The sequence below is a fragment of the Lycorma delicatula genome, chromosome 2 (genome assembly GCF_047948215.1).
Source record: "Lycorma delicatula isolate Av1 chromosome 2, ASM4794821v1, whole genome shotgun sequence".
In the NCBI taxonomy this organism is placed as follows: Eukaryota; Metazoa; Arthropoda; class Insecta; order Hemiptera; family Fulgoridae; genus Lycorma; species Lycorma delicatula.
This window is the reverse complement of record NC_134456.1, coordinates 111,199,269-111,220,060: the sequence shown is the minus strand read 5'-3', so window position 1 is coordinate 111,220,060 and position 20,792 is coordinate 111,199,269. Positions and strand designations below refer to the sequence as shown.

General features: G+C 31.6%; 1 protein-coding gene across 6 annotated transcripts in view; it reads right to left on the bottom strand.

The window, feature by feature from the left end:
* The window catches only part of LOC142319125 (uncharacterized), a 223,095-nt gene that overhangs the window by 29,524 nt on the left and 172,779 nt on the right, over positions 1 to 20,792 (bottom strand). For all 6 annotated transcript variants that reach the window (XM_075356059.1, XM_075356060.1, XM_075356062.1 and 3 more), the window contains 3 exons: positions 14,953 to 15,184; positions 6,173 to 6,349; positions 750 to 952 (listed from right to left, as the gene is read on the bottom strand). In XM_075356059.1, coding sequence (XP_075212174.1) covers positions 750 to 952; positions 6,173 to 6,349; positions 14,953 to 15,184 — 612 coding nt within the window. The remainder of the gene's footprint in view (positions 1 to 749; positions 953 to 6,172; positions 6,350 to 14,952; positions 15,185 to 20,792) is intronic.

Sequence of the window (20,792 nt, the reverse complement as noted above, 5' to 3'; positions counted from 1 at the left end):
TTTATGAGAACCAATAATAATTAATCATGCTATACAAACAGAAAAAATAAGATTCCAAACTTAACTTAAGAACAAAAACATATAAAAATAGCACTGAAGCTTAAATCCTTACATTTGTAGTACAGAAAACAAAAATTATAATGTTCAATTAGTACAAAAAGTACATCCCAACCCTGTACGGGAAGACACCCACCTTGTGATGCTTCTGGTTGCCACCCCCAACCACATTCTAGCCCTGATGGCCTTTAACGGGAAAGTGAAACAGTAAATATGAATTTCAGTCTTCATAATATATCATATAAAAATATCAAGTAAATTTTGTTTATCCAGATTTGATGGCTGATAAAAAAATAAATATCTACAGAAACCATCACATTGCTGGATTATAGTCTGCCTCACTTGCTTCTTGTAGTTATAGATTGTCTCCAGAGGTCAAAATAAACAAACTACAGAAAAGAAAAAAAAATACTCTAAAAAGACTTTTGTATGTGTTAATTATTTATTACACACAAAAAATGATTAATTAAAATATTAACACAGACAACTATTGTACAAGAATAAGTTCATACATAAACTGTCTGTACAATGTACATAAAAAATTTTTCTACTCATTTGGAACAAAATCATTGCTTTAAATAACAAAGCATAAACAGGTATTATTACTTTTTGGATGATATTAACACATGTTAGTCATTCTAAGTAACAGTAAAGAAAGGCTACAAAATAAAACTTAAGAGAAGATGACATACCTGTATCCTTGGAATTTAAAAAGGGCATCTTCAAGAAGTCCATCTAACTGACCAGTATTATGTGGTGATGGAACAAGCTGCAGAACAAGATTTCGGACTGATTCCAATAAACTGGGTGAACAAATTTCAGTCAGATGTAATTTTAAGAAAGGTAACATGTCCACAAGAATACTTCGTACCTCCCAGTCCAATTTTCGACAATTCTGTAACAAATTCACTCTAATCATATAGAAAGAAAATTTAGCAACAAATCTGAAAGTATATATATATATATATATATATATATATATAATTTTTTTTTTGTTTTCTGATAGAATGTCATTAGATTTCTGGTCTTCCAATACAATTTTCCATCAGACATGTTTCTATAATCAATCAGTTCTTTACATTCTCTGAAATGTCTCCAATTTATAACAGAATTACTTCTACAGATAACACACATAGAAGATGCAAGGATTTTTATCCTGAAAAGATATATAATATACATATGTATACATGAGGTCTATTTAAAAGAAAACCAAACTTTTTCTAAAAAGGATTTTACTGAATATTTGGAGCATTTTCAATTTTTCTCCTTCCTATAGTCCATACTTTTCATTGTGTTTTCTTTTACATAGAAACAGTTCTGGAAAGCACTTTTCAAAATATTTTCTGAATATTCAGCAAATTTTCTTTTATGGATTCTATTTTCTCAACTGTTATCATTTTAATGGCAATTTTAATAATAAAAAAGTTAGCAGGGGCTAGCTTGGGGAGGGAGTACCTGAGTAAATTTTATATAAAACTTTCTATTCTCAGCAAAACAAACTAAAATTTACTTAATTACAAATATTACACTCAAGATCAGACAGTTAAACTAGGCAGGATTAAATCAGCTCCCAAAAAAAGTTCATAAAAGAGATAGATAGGTCTTCCAGGACATAAAAAAAGTCATGAGCGTTCAATGTTGCCACACAATCATTAAACAGAACACAAAATTTAAAAATTGAAAAAGCAAAGGATAAAAAAAGATTTCAAATTCTAATGAAAGAGCAGAATGATGAAAATGAAGAGATAGATAAGAATACGATTTTTAAAACTATGAAAAATCACATAAAAGAACTTAATAATTATGTTGAAAAATGTACTAATGGCCCACAAGTACTGAACTACTTGGATGGTTTTCAATTTACAGAAAAAAGGCTGATGTAAATTAAGCAGTAACAAGAGGTGACCTCTTGTGATGCGTTATATTTTAAAAGATGTTATAATCCCATTTATAGAAAAATATTTTATTTAAATGAACTACTGAATTACTTATAAAGGCAATGGAGAAAGTAATGATGAATATTATATACAACAGTGTTGTATATAATCAATGTTTCAATTTAAATGCCAAAATGAAAAATTCATAAAAAGACTTTACTAACAGAATATTAATGATTAACAGAAATAAAATACGTAGTAATATAAGCATTCTTAATTTATAAAATGAAGAAATATATCACTAATAAAACAAAACATTTCTTATTATAACTGCAATAATCTGAGTATTTTTATTAATCTAAGAGTCCACATTAATTAAGATTAACAAGACTATAATGTTATTTGAATATATTTTGTTATAAAACAATAAATTTGGAAGATGTATGCTAATGGTAAAAGCAGGATTTTAACAGTTAAAAATAGGTCATCATGAGGCTCTTATTTATGCTTTATTTATTATTCACAGTATTATTTTCTTACAATGCAAATTCTGACATAAACGATTCTAAAATAATAATTCTGCCATAATCAAAAAATATAGAGTGAGCAACTTAAAACCAAACTGAGACAGCTTGAGTTATTTATGTGTCAACTTCAATGCTACTACTGTCACTGCTACTACTAGTGTCACTATTGATTGTGTATATTACTACTCCAGTCTATTGTTGTCAGTTGTAAACTGTTCATGCTTTTGTGCAGTATAATTTTGTTCTTTCCAGCTTTGTTTTTCTAAAATGCCTTATTTGTTAAAGGAAAGGGTTGCCTGCTATAGTGAAAGGTTATGTGTGTTCTGGAGCCTTTCAAGAAATGTGTCAAATATTCATGGAAAAATTCCAAATTCCAGTTTTCCAGCTAAGAGTAGAATACATGAGTTGGTTAAAAAATGGCGTACAACAGTCGGTTTCAAACACAAAACAAAAATATATGATCTTCTTTTAGGACTCCAAAAGCCATAGCCAAAATTAAAAAAAGAATTTCCACTGGTAAAAAAAAATTATATGTACATTGTCATAAGGAATTGGTGTAAAATACACAATTTGCCATAAGATTCTTCACGATTTAAACTTTCAACCATATTGACTAAGAACTTAAGAAAACAGATAAACAAAAAGTCTTGATTACTGTAACTGGCTTCTCAAAAACATTGCTGATGGGTAGGTAGACTCAATGGAGAATTTCATTTCACCTAAATGGGTGGTATGTATCGGATGACTGAAAATCCTCACCAGATGTTTGAGTAACCACTTCACAATGAGTAAATTGGGTGTTTGGTGCACTGTTTATGGTAATCGTATAGTTGGGCCAATATTCTTTGACTCATCAATACAGAAGTGTGTACAATTTTAAAAGAGTTCTACGTTCAGTTAACAAATCAAGAAAAGGAATAGTGAAGTAATCTGCTTTTTCAAATGAGATGAAGTAACATATCACACATCAAATGATTCACTAGCATACATTCGTGCTACTTTTACACAGAATAATCTGTCAATAGAGAACAGTGGCCTCTGCGTTCTCCAGATTTGTCTAGTTGCTATTTTTCTCTTGGGGACTACTTGAAGCATAGAGTTTATAAATCAAATCTCCACACTATCAAAGAGATGCAGGTGAACATTCAACAAAAAATCAATAGCACTGACAAAAACATTTTGTATCAAGAAATTCTCAATATGATCCATTAGCAAAAAAAAAATCAACAAAAATGCATCAATGTACAGGGCACTTATTTTGAAGATCATTTGTAAAAATATGATAAATAAGTAAACTTTTCCTAAACTAAATACAAATTTTTATTTAATTTCATTTTCATTTCATTTATAAAATGTTACACATCGCAACTGTGTTAAGTTTGTAGTGGTCCAATTTTAAGTTGCTTGCCCAGTATAACTCCAAAGTGAAATGAAAATATGCACTACGATTTGTGTCTTAAAACAATTTTTCTTTGATATTCTTTGAGATTTTTAAGTATAATATTAAAGTCATTATACAGCTGGTATTCAAGTGTTATCTGTATAATTAACTCAAGTTAATAATTAATTATATATAATTGATTTTTTATTTATCAGTTAATTAATTAAATTAAATTGTTTGATTTAAATGAATGTAAGCTGGAGAAGTTTATTAGATCAAACATTTTCTTAATCTAACAATTAATTTTCTTAATTTATTAACAGGTTTAAATTTAAAAATAAGAGGGTCAGTCGAATATAAACTGGAGTTTGTCTTCACAGCTTGCATACAACATGAGTGGGTTGGCGCGGCAGAGTGATATTGATGATAAAGATGTGGGAATGGTGATGATACTTCAGCTGGCTCAGCATTTGTGTCTATGGTCAGTAGTGTCATAAAAGAACAAGAGGTTTTATCATCAATTGTACAATAAATTATCGTGATGTTTCTCACAAATGAGGGCACCATTAAAAGGTCTATGTGAGGTGGGTTCCAAGAATTTTGACAAAGCAGAAACAGGCCCAATAAGCAAATTTCCAATAGGAAATTTGCCAAAGTCTCCAGAACCAATTTTGACAAGAAGCAAATAAGTTTTTGTGTTGAACAGTAATGTGTGATGAGGCATAGATACATCACTACATTCTTGAGTTGGAATTGGTGAGTAAAGAGTGGCATAAGAATGGAGAGTCTCACCCTGTAAAAGTAAAAATGCCTTCATCAGCTGGAAAAATCTTCGCAACCTGGCTGAAAAGGCATACTGTTGGTCTATCTTTCCATGAACATCACACTGAGAATGCTGTGTACCATTTCAGCTCTTGGACAAAGTGAAAGCTGCCTATAGAAACAAAAGGCACTGTCAGCTAATCAGAGATGTAATTTTTCTCCATGACAATATAAGGTATCACACAGCTGTTAGCACTCTGGATAAAATTTACTGGAAAACCTTAAACCTCATAAAGTCTAGATTTATCCCCTTCAATTTCGTTTTTTGGGCCACTGAAGAAGCCCAAAAAACACGCACATCAATTGCAGACTGACACTGAACTCCTAGGGATTGACACATGCTCAAACATTTTATGAAAAAGATATCCACAAGCTCCCCACACATTCAGAAAAATATGTAGAACTTCAGGAAGACTACATTAGAAAAGCAATACATATGTTTTGTATTTTTATTATGAATTAATAAATGTTTAAAGTTCTGTGCTTGTAAAATTTCTGTTTCATCAGAAGCTCTGTATTTTTTAAGTCTTGTTTTAAATTCAATTGCATAGGCATATTAAAGAAAAATGAATTAAGTAATTTGATAACCTGCTTTGGATTGGTAACAATAATGTTTTAATGTTTAACTGAAAGTATGTGTCCGTCTTATTAGAAACAGAACCGAGATTTAACAACTTTCTAAGCAGTTTTTGTTTTATTACTGGATTTTGGAATCAGTTCAATTTTTATAAAGAATATTCAGTTTTCGCACTTATTTTTGCAAATTTTATTTTAAAAAAGAGGGTCATAAGAAAATATACTCAAAAGGGATTTAATTGCTTTCACAGGACAATACTCCTGTAGCACATTATCTGTGTGTTATAACTAAATAAATCTCCTAATCTTTGTGAAATCACAAAGATTAATGTAAAAGTCATAAAGATTAATCACAAAGATAAGTAATGTTCATTTACATTTCATATATATATATTTTTTAAATGTAAATGTTTATAAAATTTTCTCTTACATAAAGTAAAAAAAATACAAGGAGGTAGGAGATGTATTTATTGACATCTTTATGATATTGGAGGATTACAATATTAAGATAATAGCTTAAGGAAATTTTAATATAGATAAAAATACAATCATATTTACAGAATTTCTTAATATTCTAAGTATGTTCATCGTTAAATTAAATTAAAATTTCTTTCAGATGAAATATAATTGGAAATTATGTTAAGACAGAGTGCAGAGAGTGTGAAGAACTCACGTTATTGAATAAAAACATTCTGTTTGTCTAATTTTTAACACAGAATTCAAAATGATAGTTCTTTTTCTAGATATTAAAACAAATGATCCAAAATTTACTCAAAACTGAGAAGTAGTTTTTTAATTATTCTGTGAAGAAAACTGGAGACTTATTTATCTGTTTTGCATAGGTAATACAATACAATAAATTAAAATAAAACACAAACAATTAAATCCATATAGAAATTATAATTTTTTTTTAAACTAGCAGAATAACATACCACAGGTAAAACAGTGGATGGAGTGGTGTCTTTAGTGCATCGCCAAGTTATGTTACGAGGTTGTTGCCTGTAGTATCTTCCATCATCGATATCATTTTCATACTCTGTATAATTATCCCTACTTCCACCAACTGTAGAAAGTGACTTTGGTAAACCATTTTCCATTTGTTGCTCTTCCTGTGTGTTTTTTTAAATAAAGAAACAAATAATCAATATGGTGAACAATTGGGCAATTAATAAAAAACAAATCAGCATTCTGAATTGAAACTTCATTAATATATCAGCAATCATGAAATATTATAATTAATACAAATACAAAAGTTTAAATGTAGTTGTATATAACATTTTAAAATTTTAAAATCCTTATCCTCCATGAGCACATTCTGAAATTATCTATTACACTAAATCAGTTCTGCCAAATTAAACATCTTTCTGAAATTCCGTTCATTGATTAATTACCTGAAACTTATTTTTATATTTATGTACATATTTTTTCAATAGGCTATTTCTTTAGCACTATTATTGATTTCAATTATTTTAATATTATCATATTTTCTACATATGCAATACATATTTCATAATTTGTTATTTACAATTAGATGTTCCACTACAATTGAAACATGTTATTGCCTATCTTGTAGCAACCTTAGTGCTCAAAAAAATTATTTTTAAATAATGAAGTAGGCGAAACTATATAAAGCCTGCTTTATTATATTTATCAGAATTAGATCTGTTGTTATAAATTATTATGTTAAATATCTTGTCAGTTTAAAAGCAATCTTATTATTCGTTAAAATGGTTTTTTTTTTTTTTAATGTATAAGTTAAAGAAATATAAAAACAATTTTTTTATTTTATTTAATGTTGCAAATTTATTATATTATGTCATGTTTAAATCTACTTTTATATATTTATTTATGGCCCTTAAATTATAATCAATTTTTTCCTCTGTATTTTTAAAAACAGAATTCTTCATTTAATTCAGCATTATCATCTTAATAGCTTAGAGTTCGAAATTGATTTATCAATGTTAAATCATACAGTTAGGACTGTATACCTCATGTTTGTGTTAATTTGGGTTAAATTGTAATGCAGGCCGACAGGCACTGTTGATTGGATGATGAATTAAATTGTGTAATAATCATAGAATTGGTGATTTTGGAATTATATTATGTATTCATGGTTTGTAATGAAACAATCTATTTCAGATTTTATTTATTGTTTATTTATTTAATATATGTGATGTGGTCTATGAAACCATGCCATAAGTTAGCATGTGTTATTTTGCAGTAGAGCAAAAATTGACAAGCAATGTCAAAAAAACTGATTTTTTGGTTTTTTTGGTCATCTGTTGAATGAATTCAATAACTAAACTTTCAACTAAATTCAAATGTTGCCAACAGCTTTTAAAATACCTAAAACGGATCTTGAAATACACACTGTGAATTTTAGAAACCATGCCAAAAGTCAGTAATATTAACACTCCATTGCGAATTATGGCTAGGTTTCTTCTGAGCTTGTTGCAATGAAAGTATTGTAATATTTTTTATGTTAATCCATTTTTATGAGACTTATGAAATTATTTTTAAATAAAAAATACTAATCACAAGTTTCAGTCAATTAATTTGCACAAATTTTACTACTATTTTCGTAAAGTTGGTAATGACAGCCAGATGTCTCCATTTCTTGTTTACATTGTGAATAGTAATGTTCATGATTTTCTAAACAATCTTTTATAATAACTTGTGTGGTTTTGTTATCCATTTTGTTTCACTTCATTCATAACAGTTCTTTTTTACTTTGTATTATTGGTAATTTATTATTTATTTCTTTGGGTTCAGTAAATGAACTGCCAATGAAATTGGAATTTCTAGAAAGTTCTGGAATTCTTGATGTAAGAATAATGTAATTTCTTCAGTACTTCCTATGATTCTTGTTTATTTAAAAATGTTAAAATGATTCTGTTTATTTTTTTTAGAATGTATAACACAATTCTACAAAAAATTCTGAAAATTTTAGTATAATATTCTCATGGAAACATTCTTTCCTTCCTCGGCTATAGTATTTTACTTCTCAAAAACTTTGAATGCATTTTCCTGAAAAACAACATTTCACAAAAAAAGGTTTGAAAAATCAATTAAAAATTCAATATTTATGATAGAAGATTGATTTTAGTGTCAAAATTTTCAGAATTTTGTGTTCTATTAGAAACGGTGAAAACAAAAAAAAAAGACTTTTCCTACTTATGGCCAGGTTTCATAGATACATATTTTGTTTAAGTTTGTTGTGAGTCTACTGGGAAACCAGTGGGACACTCGATAGTGTTGGCTTTATCCCACCATATCATGGGCTTGTTGTGTGGGGCATAAAAACACGTGATCTTGGTTTGAGATGACAAGCCTCCAATCTGATCTCCATTACAGTGGGGTGAATTCAGAATGCCCTCTGTTGAGTACAGTGAGCATGCTGGCGTAGAAGTGGGCCTCATGCGGTGGGCAAATGCATGGTGTTAACATTACAACAGATGGAAGCTGCTGGTCGCTGCACGCGACCAGCAGTACTGTATGGACAGTGGTGTTGTGATGAGAGCCATCCTATACAAATGGTGTTGGCAGGTAAAGGCTTATGCCAGGTGTGGTGGTTTGCAGCCAGCAATGTTGTGTTGTCCTTCTCTCCCCAGCTGCAGTTCACATTTGTAACCTGGTCGGAGCAGGCACTGCTGCGTTTGTGTTTGTAGTAATGAGCGGGGTAGTGCCCAACAGATGGCAAGCCCGGCACACGGCAGGGGCAGCAGCACTATTTTGGGTGTGAGCCCAATAGCAGAAGTGTGCATATGATGTACCTTTCTGGATAAAATTGAGTTAGTCACCCCATCTCTCACAGGCAGATGGGGTGGTCTCCTTCAGTTTTGTGACCTGTGAACTACAGTATGCTAGTGGGTCTGTGATGTCGGGGGCCTGCCGATTCACAATAGCTTTTTGTGGTGGTTGGTTATGGCCCTGTGCATATTTTGAAAAATGGTATTTCTGCAAAGGCCAGTGTTACTGGCAGTCATGGTTGTTTAATTGTTTATAATTGATTTGTTTGTGTAAGCAAAGATTTATTTGAATTTAATTGTTAATTAATAATATTTTGTGTTTGGACAAGAGCCAATGATGAGTAGTAGGGAGGGAAACAGTGACGCTCCAAAGAAATGGTAGTTATGTAAAGAGACTGTTTCTCAGAAAGATATGCAGTTAAGAGCAGCAATTGAGGCCTTGCAATAGCAACAATGTTTTTGATGAGGATATTGTTAGCGTGACTATTGAAGAAAGTTGTAACCAAGGAAAAATTAACCAGTGTGAAAGAAAGGGAGATGTCTCCTTCAAAGGCAATCTCCTTTGAAGGAGACATCACAAGATCTAATCGGTCCTTGAACAAGTCTTGGGAAACAACCAATTCAGTTAAAAAAGTCTGTGATGGGTGCTGGTGTGGTTAGCGCAAGTAAACAGTTAAAAAAATCATCTCATGAACGGGAGTTGGTTAAAAAGAAGTTGTCTCCATCAAAAGAATCAGGTGCACCTGAAGTAAATGTCTCGATTCAGATTCTCTTATGAACGATGCAAGTGTCAGTTCTTAGGAATTTGGCAAAGGATTTGTCTTTTTCTAATTTAGTTCCAGTTTTGACAATGAGGAATTTGAGGAATTCATATGTAATAAGAAGAACGTTATGGAGAAAAGTGCTGGATTTATACAGCCCTGCTTGTGGAAGCTAATGTATTTACATGTGCTCACAGTTAAGAAGACGGATAGATTACAGGGTTTTGTAGAGAGGTTAATGGTCAGAATGGGCGAGCAGAATACTCAGTCTGTATTGCAGCCACCGGGTAAAAGACTAGTTTCTGAAATAGTGAAGCGGTCTGATTTGAATAAGAATGGTTCTAAGCTGAAGATTGTTTTAACAGATAAAACTGAGGAAATTATACCATCAGTGTTTAAAATGGTCCATTGAGCTCAATGCTCAATGCACCAGCTCAATGGTAAGAACAAGGGCTTAAAAATCATGAGTACTGAAGAAAACTCCAAAGGAATTCGTATCTTAGCTATTGATAGTGAAACAGAACTTAAGGTTAAGATATTGATGGACTCAAAAAGTTTACAGTTAAATGGTTGTTCCATGAAGTTAAAACTGAATATATATCTGAGTATGTATGATATACTTGGAGAACTGCATGCAAAAGAGTTTATTGATGCATTGATGTCTCAGAATACTTTGTATTCTGTGGAAGAATTCAAGGAATTATTCAAGGTTATATTTAAAGCAGGTAAAAGGGACAGCTGTTTTTTACAAATGTGACAGATGGGCTGGGAGGTGTAGGCTAACAGGCCTTGATTGGTTAACACTAGATAATATGGTTGAACACATGCTGAGAGGCAGGGAGCAATGAACAGAGATGTCTACATTGGTCTCAGGCATCCTACGGATCAAGTAGCTGGAGGCTGCGAAATGGTGCTCGGACTGACTGCCCTTCTTGAAGGAATTGGCGCCATCCCATCCCCCAGATTGGATTCAGGGTGTGCTAGATTTAGGATATAAGTTATTTTCACTTCACGCTGGATTGCTTTGTTTCATATATGTTACCTTTATATTATTTTATACTATGTCTTATATTATGTTTATTTTGCTATTTGTCTTCATATGGATCTTCCTCATGAGTGTTGTATGGAGCTGATTTTTGCTACTGGTTTGAATATGACTACTGCTCTAGTGACATTAAACCAAAATGTGACACTAAACCTTATTGAAAAGGCTTACGCTAGGCATGATATCCTAGCAATCTGTAGGGGGTGACCTTTTTCTGTTTATTTCGCCCAATGTCATTAGTTTTTATCACTGTTCATGTATTTTAGTTGTAAGAAGATACCTGTTTCCTTTTCTCTTTTTTGCTACCGTTATATTTGATTATTGTGTTTAGCCATGTGCTATAGATGAAGATTAACCTTTAATTATATAGATTTCTGTCAGGTACACCTTTGTCTCGTATTGAGACTTTACTCTGTCCTATGATGTATACTCTACTCTGACTCCTTTGTTGTTTATTTATTGTCTTGGTTTTATATGTTTATCCTTATTATAATTGTGTTTTTTAATCACAAGTTTTGCTTTCCTGATATTTTTCATCTAAAGGTGCAACCTATAAGCACTTTTCATAAGAGTCTTTAGGGGGGCTACTGTATGCCTCATAGGCGAGGCTGGTGCTGGTGCTTTTTATTGTGATAAATAAAAAGAAAAAAATTGGGAGCTGGCTAAAATAATGTAGTCAGTCACGTCAAAGCGCAGAACCATGCAGGGCCAGGGAGATAGACTTTTTGCTGAAGACAACTTGGCTCAGTCACACGCAACTAGCTCGGGACGCTCTGATGATACATTAAGGACCCTTGAGGTTTGAGGGGTGGGCGCATGAGGGTCAGGGGGTACGCATGGGAGCATACTTGGACCCCGACTAGGAGTAGTGATGGGGAGGGTAGCCCTCCTGGGAAGAGGCATCACAGCAGAAGGGGAGGTAGTGTTGCTTCAATGAAACAAAGGGACCCTATTGAGAAGGTCCAATGGGTGGACAATGCTAAAGGGTGGTGGCTGGACATCGCCGCATCACATAAGATCAACTGAGGCAACATCTTCTAGGCAGTTACCGGTTGGCCTCAGGTGGATAAAAAAAAGGGGGCGGCTGTAATGTTCACTTCGTACTCGAGTGAGACAAACGATTGAGAGCTGCTTTTATAGAAAAAGTTGAAGAAGAGCCATTATTTCAGATGTTGAGGTATTAGAAATGTGACGAAGAACTGCAAACAGCAGGAACTTTGTTCATATTGTGGTAAAGAGTAACATTATACGAAAGTCTATCCCATTAATGAATCTTTGGAATAGAGCTAAACACTATTCCAAAGATTTGAGTTCCAGAAGTGTTTTGAGAACTGGAAAAAGCACTGGCATAATTCTAATGGAGACTATTTTGAAGGGGATAAGATAAATGCAGACCAATAAATAAAATACTTTCCAAAAAACAAAAATTCTCATTATTTTTTGAACACACCTCGTATTTATTTAAGTATAATAAAGTTTGTATGTGAGGCGTACGGTTGCAGTTACATTTTAGATATTGCATGACAGGATGAATGAAAGGCCAATGAGATGATGAGTAAAGCTGAAAAAGACAACTGCATTGGTATCTGTGTACCAATTCAAGACAACACCTGAAGAAGCTGGAGGCTATGCCAAGGATGGCTGAGGGAGGACATCTAGTCTGGCATTGCTGTAACACAAAAAAGTCAAAGGGGATTTTGAGGACTGCAGGTAAAGGCTTGGACCTAGGAACTGTAGGAGGAGTGAACTACAGGAATAGCCCAAGGTGGGTTAATTTTAACAAAAATAAAAATTAAGTTCTATTAACCATACTATCCCAAGTTGTTGCTACACTTTGATGTATAGGTGATGTAGGAGCAGCATTAATTACTATTATAGCTATGAGAGCCATTCAGAAAGTTTTTGGCCTGACAAAGAAAACAAAATTTGTCAGAAATTTTCTTTTCACTTTCAATGTAATCACCTTGCAATTTGATAAATTTAGACCAATTACTTTAGAATGTTTTAGTACCATCAGTATAATACAATTTATCAAACTCTGCAAAATCATTGTCTAAGTTTTGACCTCATTATTTAAGGTGAATCTTCATCCTGTGATCCTTTTTTTCAGGTTTAGAAAGGGAAAGTAATTGCTGGAAGCCAAATTTGATGAATACTGAGCATGTGGAAGCACTTCAAAGTGCACGTCATGGAGTTTTGCAGCAATAACCTGAGATGTGTGTGCTGGCACATATCATCGTGAACGAGCACCTTTTTTTTGTCCAGATATATATGCTTAGCCTGAATAGCACCCTTCAAACAGTCCAGTAATGAAGCAAAATAATTCTTCATAAGTCCTGCCTTTTACCAGGTTGTCTACAAGTACCACACAACGAGAATCCAGAAAACCATAATTATGGCTTTTCCTGAACATGGAATTGTTTTCACTTTTTCTGGTGCATTTCCATCTGTTACAAACCCATTGTCTGTACTGCGTTCAGTCTCTGGTAATGGTGAATCCATGTTACTCAGCGGAATTGCATTTAAATAAATCTAAATATTCTTGAGGTGCGTTTAGTTGAATGTAGTTTTGGTAGACTGTTAACAAATCCAGCACCTATCAAGTGGAAAGCTTTTTCATATACTAAACAATAAATAAAATGTAGTGCACTTGGTTTATTGAGATGTTTGGGACAATAGTAAACTTGCATACTTTCCAGTTTATGATCATTTAATATAACATGGTGAATTTTTGTAACTTCATAGGTTGCAGTTTTTGGACATCCTAAGCAGTCATAATCTTTAATGAACATATGATTATGTTTAAATTCAGCAGCCCACATTTTTAGCATCACAAACAAAGGGATGAATTATTTAAAGTGGAAAATTTTGTATGTCAATGAGGTTGAACCTTTTAAAACAAAGTACTTTATAATAGCTTGATTTTCAATTTTATCCACTTTTCACAAAATGGCATTAACTTGTTTGCTTTACTTGATTGCCAAAAACAAGTAAGTAAATGTCACAGTCAATTGGTCACACTTTGGAGGTTTATTTTTCAGCTTTATTATTATTTTTTTACTGAGCATTAGATTTTTAATAAATAATGTCTGATACTGTCTAAAGATAAACTTCTAATTACTTATATCCGTTAATTTACAGGAGGTTCTATGGAATGCAGTAATCATATTTCTCAGGATGCTCAATAAATGTTTTTTACAACTGCCCAAAAAGGAGTCTAATGTATTTAGGGTATATGCATGTATGTTTGTTCCACCATAGCAGCTCAACAGCTGAAGCGATTTAGATGTATGACCCCCCCCCCCCATGTTGGAATCCTTACGTTACCGGGAATGTCATAAGCTACATAACTATGTTTAAATATATATATATATATATATATATTGATACATATGTTTAAACAGATTAAAAAAAAATTATATATAAAATTTTCACCCATACACTCTTTAAGTATCCTGTATTAAAGAGTGATGTTTCTATTTTTGGCAGTCATGTTTTTTAATTTTTAATATTTCTCTTGTTTATTGATTTTTTTTAAAAGGAAAATGTACTTGGTTGATTGTTTAACAGGTAACAAAGTGGTATTTTTAATAAAATGTATAAATTATATGTACACATATACGTGCAAAATCCTCTTTTAAAGCAGTTTCATTTGGTACTCCACTTAATAATTTTCAATCAATTTTGATTGATAAATGTTTTTCTGGATTTTCACCAGGAAAATCTTTTTCATACACATATATATTAACTTGTACAACTGAAATGGATTATCCAATTTCAAGGAAATGAGTTTTGGAATTAACCAAAACATTTTACACATATATACATGAAGAGATGAACATCAATCAAAATTCCCAAACATATCATTGGGATATGGCTATGGAAGGCTAGCTGTTTAAGAACATTTAATGTCTTTTTTCTCTCTATTAATCTTAACATGAATTCATACATGAATAGCAACACCACATTTTCATTAAATCTATGGAAAGAGGTTACTACTAAGACCTTAACGCTAAGCTTCATCTATTTCATAAAATAAGTACGTTCTTAGTTATGGGATCTGAACAAGGCTGGATAATAAATAAGACTGGTAATAAATATAGATCATATTTAAAATACAGTTACACTATAATTATTTTCTTATAAAATAAACTCACATTATGGCAGGGCAAAGGCAATGATGAAGAAGTTGAAATCGGCGTAGCATTAGCAGTTGATTTAGAAGCAAGATTATGGATGGTGAGTAGGGCTGCTTGTCTGTCAGGGTCAGAGTTAATCTGCTTTAGATCTTTAAATAACTGAAGTAAATAACTAGGACGCTGTTCGTTGACAGATATCAACGCAGCAACTTCTGAATACATAGATTCTTCCAGTGATTCTAGAAGGTCACTATAACAGAATTATGAAGAGAAAAATTATACAGAATAAATAAAATGTAACAAAAATTAAAAAAAAAAAAATTATTACTTTCATGTGGTAAATATGGCAAGCATACTCCCCAGCTAAAAGCTGTACAACCATATATTATAATCATTACCACAATAATGGAAAACTTTACACATATTTTTTATTCTCTTTAAGAGCACTGACATCTTCAGAAATGGAGCGGGATAATTTCAGAATAAAAATTATATCATTGCAGTAATCACTAACTCATCAAAAATGAATTCATTTTTAAAAAATTTTTTAGCATCATTGAAGAATAGAAAACATTTTTTTTTTGTCTTCAGTCATTTGACTGGTTTGATGCAGCTCTCCAAGATTCCCTATCTAGTGCTAGTCGTTTCATTTCAGTATACCCTCTACATCCTACATCCCTAACAATTTGTTTTACATATTCCAAACGTGGCCTGCCTACACAATTTTTTCCTTCTACCTGTCCTTCCAATATTAAAGCGACTATTCCAGGATGCCTTAGTATGTGGCCCATAAGTCTGTCTCTTCTTTTAACTATATTTTTCCAAATGCTTCTTTCTTCATCTATTTGTCGCAATACCTCTTCATTTGTCACTTTATCCACCCATCTGATTTTTAACATTCTCCTGTAGCACCACATTTCAAAATCTTCTAATCTTTTCTTCTCAGATACTCTGATTGTCCAAGTTTCACTTCCATATAAAGCGACACTCCAAACATACACTTTCAAAAATCTTTTCCTGACATTTAAATTAATTTTTGATGTAAACAAACTATATTCTTACTGAAGGCTCGTTTAGCTTGTGCTATTCGGCATTTTATATCGCTCCTGCTTCGTCCATCTTTAGTAATTCTACTTCCCAAATAACAAAATTCTTCTACCTCCATAATCTTTTCTCCTCCTATTTTCACATTCAATGGTCCATCTTTGTTATTTCTACTACATTTCATTACTTTTGTTTTGTTCTTGTTTATTTTATGCGATAGTTCTTGCATAGGACTTCATCTATGCCGTTCATTGTTTCTTCTAAATCCTTTTTACTCTCGGCTAGAATACATAGTAAATAGTAATTTATTAGTTAAGAATCAATAAGAATCTTGGAGCGTTTATTGCCTCTGCCTTTAGTACTTCTTATTATCTGGCATTCACTTATATAATAGATAATTTATGCATTTTATATAATAGCAAACATGCTAAGCAACTATAACTAGTATTGTTGTACAAAGAAACATTTAGCAGAATGATCAAGCAAGTTAAAAATTGTTGGAACAATATAAAGCAGCACAAGGGACTCATTTTTAAATTGCATTCTAATACATGATGAAGCCAGGTTTTTATTCCTTACATCATACACAAACAGAAGTCCATTTTGACTATGTAGTTAAGAGTGTGTTTCCTGTCTTGAACAATGGACATGTCTGATTCTGTATCACTTAAAAATTGATAAAACACTAAATAATGATTAAACTGTACTCTTCTAGTAAAATAAAATAGCTCATGGTAGAAGTTTACAAACTGATTTCACAAGAGATGGCCTTATGATTTTCTTTCATCAGTAATTTAAGAAGGTAACTTGAATACAATAAGGTATACATATTATTTTACTCTATCAGCTTGCCAAAATTAATCCATTTTTGATGCAGAATGTAAAGCAAAAAGTAGACTTTATTGTACTTATATTCACTATCCACTATTTTTTTTTAGATATAACCTAAATTTAATTATTTTTTCCTTTACATTATTTGTTATTATATTTTCTTAAACCGCATCCCAGAAACAAGTGTGATTATACATTGTAGTGAAAAATAGGTACTCTTATAATTTTAAAATATCATAAAGCTAAAACTACTTGGTACCAAAAGTGATAATAGAACCATATTTCAATTGTAATACATGTTTTATCATATATATTATAAATATATTCCTTAATAGACTTTATTTGTTTCTAATATCAAGTTCATAAGTAAATTTTAGAAGACTAATCATATTTGGTGAAATATAAACAACTAAAATTTTCTGCTTTCATGAAAATTGTAAATAATGTATCAAGAGTAAAATGGGCACAATTAATTTTAAGATCTTATACATATCATTTATTAACACAGTAAATCAATAGTTAACTTGTTCTCTATTGTTTTTAATTATTTTTTATAATAAAACTCATTCTAAAGAAGCATTGATCTCTGAAAAAGTGCTAGATACACTGAAAAAAAGAAAGGTGGAAGTGGTTATAATAAATTAATTAAAAATTAATAAATAGAGAGAATATTTTTAGTATAGGCCGTATGCTCTTTCCATTCTAACCCTTCTCACCCCAAAGAATAGCTTTATTTTTTCAAGACCTATTTTTAGTTACCTATACATGAAAAACCAATATTATGTATATGGTAAATGTAGTAAGTATATCACCACAAATTCTAAGGGACGTATTCCATGATCTTCATGAACTTTGGGCTTAAATTCAAATTGTGTTGAGCACTGTATATTATTGTCTTCCAAGTACCCAACAATCCAAGTACAAATTGCTTTTGATTACCAAAATGTTACAGAAAATAAAAAAAATATCAATTTGAAAATAATCTGACAAGTATTAGGACAATTTTTTTTATCAGTACAGTTCCCCCAAATTTTTTGGGGAAAGTAAAGACATAAATGATAAATTATTTTATATAATGGAACACTGAAATAGATATCAAATCAATTTTCCAACCAGAACAAGAATATTTAGGCATTGGCATTATTTAAGTATGTTGAACATTTTTAATTTTAATTTTACAACAAAGATCTGAAAATATTAATGGAAACAAAATCAAATCACAGATAATAACCTTTAAGTGTATAAATAAAATAAAGCAGTGGTTGAAGCCATCTGTAACTTAGCTGGGAAGAAAGGGAACTCCAGCAGTTCCCTTTAGGAAGATTAATGAAATTGTCAAGTTAGCTCAATCTTTTTACCACATTTCATACTGACTTTAAATCATTCCTGGAATTTTTGGTTAATTTTTCATTGGCTAACTTTTTTTACCAGTTTAATCATTCTTTTTATGTATTTTATTGCATTCATTTTAATACTCTAAGCAGGGATCTATAGTATACTTATTCTATAACACTTTTTTTTAATTATATATTCAATAAAAGCAGGGTAAAAGGCCATTCAATTAATAAAAACTGTATTAGAAACTAACAAAAATGTTTAACTAGAAACTATATGTGTAATTTTTGTTTTATGTTTATGAAGTTAATTCTCAAAGAACAAAAAACAGAACTACTGTTAAGACTAAAAATCAATTTTACTGATATCAAAAAGAGATTTTAAGTTAATGATTTTGTTTTGCCACATACATATTGAAGATGAGGCTATAATACGAGGGTGGGGTGAAAAGTTCTGGGCCTGGATAAAATACAACATTTTTCAACATTTTGATTTATTTTTCAACAACGTAACCATTAAGATCTATGCAATTAGCCCAGTGTTTCACAAGAGCACTTATGCCAGTTCAGAAGTCAATTTATCCAACTCCTTAAAATAACTATCTATAGCAGCAATAACTTAATCTCTTTCCTGAGAGCCATTTTTTTGGGTTAGGCAAAAAATTCCTCTGGAATGCACTGAAAGAACTAGATACAATCACTTGAAATATTTTTTTGGCACTGTTTTTGGTCACGCGTAAACAAATGCAGCACTCATTTAGCGCATAGCTTATACAAATGTTCGTGCAAAATATTGCATTACACGTTCTACTGACATGCATACATACTCTTACTCTGCTAACTTATTCATTGTCGCTAGTCGATCTGCCAAAACAATTTTATGCACTTCTATCATTTCTGACATAGTTACTTCAGAAGGGCATCCAATGTGTGGTTCATCGCTAGTGCATGTTAGACCCATTTTAAACTCTGCAACCTAGCATTTAACTGTTGTATTTGAAGGAGAAGACTCTCCCAGTGACACATCAAACTCTTCTTTAATTTCCTTTGCACTTAAGCATTCAGAGAAAACAATTTAACTACTGCACAAATTTCAATTTTTCAAAAAACACCTAATTCTTCACTCTCAAGAACTGTAAATACTGAACTCAGTGATGCAGTGATTTGAGACTCTTATAGTAAACTAATGAAGAATGGAATCACGCAACACCAATGAGAAATTAAGTGCACTAACACCATCTCTATATGAGGCTCAGAACTTTCCATCCCACCCTCATAGAGATTAAGTCATTAAAATTAAATTGGAAGCTTAAAGAGGTTAAATAATTTTTCTGTAGCAAAACATGTTTATATATTAATTCATCTACAAGTGTGTAAAACTGAATAATAATTAAAAAATAGATTCCACCTCGTATTTATACAGAGATAACTGAACAAAGAAATAATTTCCATATAATGGATTTTCAAAAACAACAGTTTACAATGAATCTTTTGAGATCCTACCTTAACTTAAATTCAAAACTTGTTTCTAAAAGATGAATAATACACCTTGATTAGAAACAATCAAGTTTTTGGCTAAAAAATTCTGCTGAAGGAATCTGCTAGAACACAGTTGTTAAAAAAAGAAATACAGAGATTAAACCAATGTTTAATAATTAGTAAAACAACTAACTATATATATACACAGAGTAATTCAGGAGGATAGGGCAATACTTTGACAACTCATTCTAGAGGCTAAAAATAAGAAAAAAGTTCATATAAACATACGTCTGAAAACGCTTCGTTAGCGAGTTATACAGGGTGAAAGATATTGCCCGAGTTTCAGTTCCTCCGGGTAAATTAAGGCTTTCTGAAATTCTGGGAAGGTCAATTAAGGAGCAAATTTAATTGTTTCTTATGGTTTTTGAGCTGGGAAATCGAAAAAAAATAGGTCCCAGAACTGTATCTCTCTTATTTTCTAAGATATCCCATGTAAAACGCCAAAAAACACATTTTTTAAGTTTGACGTACAATAAGATTGTTAAATTGGCAATAAATCATACATTTTTTAAACATAAATTGTAGAGAATTTAATTATAAGAAGATTGATGTACATAATGTCAACAGAAAACAAATAAAATTTTAAACATGTTGACTTTTATTACCAACAAAAGAGATTAATTTTTAACAGATTGAAAAAACTTTTTCGTTATGTACAGTAAAAAATAACTGGAGAAAGAAAGAATACTTACTGTTTATTTATGATAATGATAAAATGCTGATTACAAGTAGTATTTCATGCGGTTTGATAACTTTCAAAAAGCCACCGTTGTGTTCAATGCACTTTTCAATGCGTTGTACTAGATTTTGTGTTGCCAGTCTAATGGTATCTTTGCGTTCCTTGATTATAGCTGCAGCGTTGAGAATGCGAGCAATCAGTTCATCGCGTGTATCTACTTTTTGCTTGTTAACCTCATTTTTCAACCATCCCCACAAACAGTAATCCAATGGAGTGAGGTCTGGGGATCTCGGTGGCCAATTAACCGGCCCTCCACCTCCTATCCATTTACCAACAAGCTTTTCATCAAGACATTGGCTTACTTCATTGGTGAAATGAGTAGGAGCTCCATCAAGTTGGTAATACATTTCAATTCATTTTGCTAAGGGGAT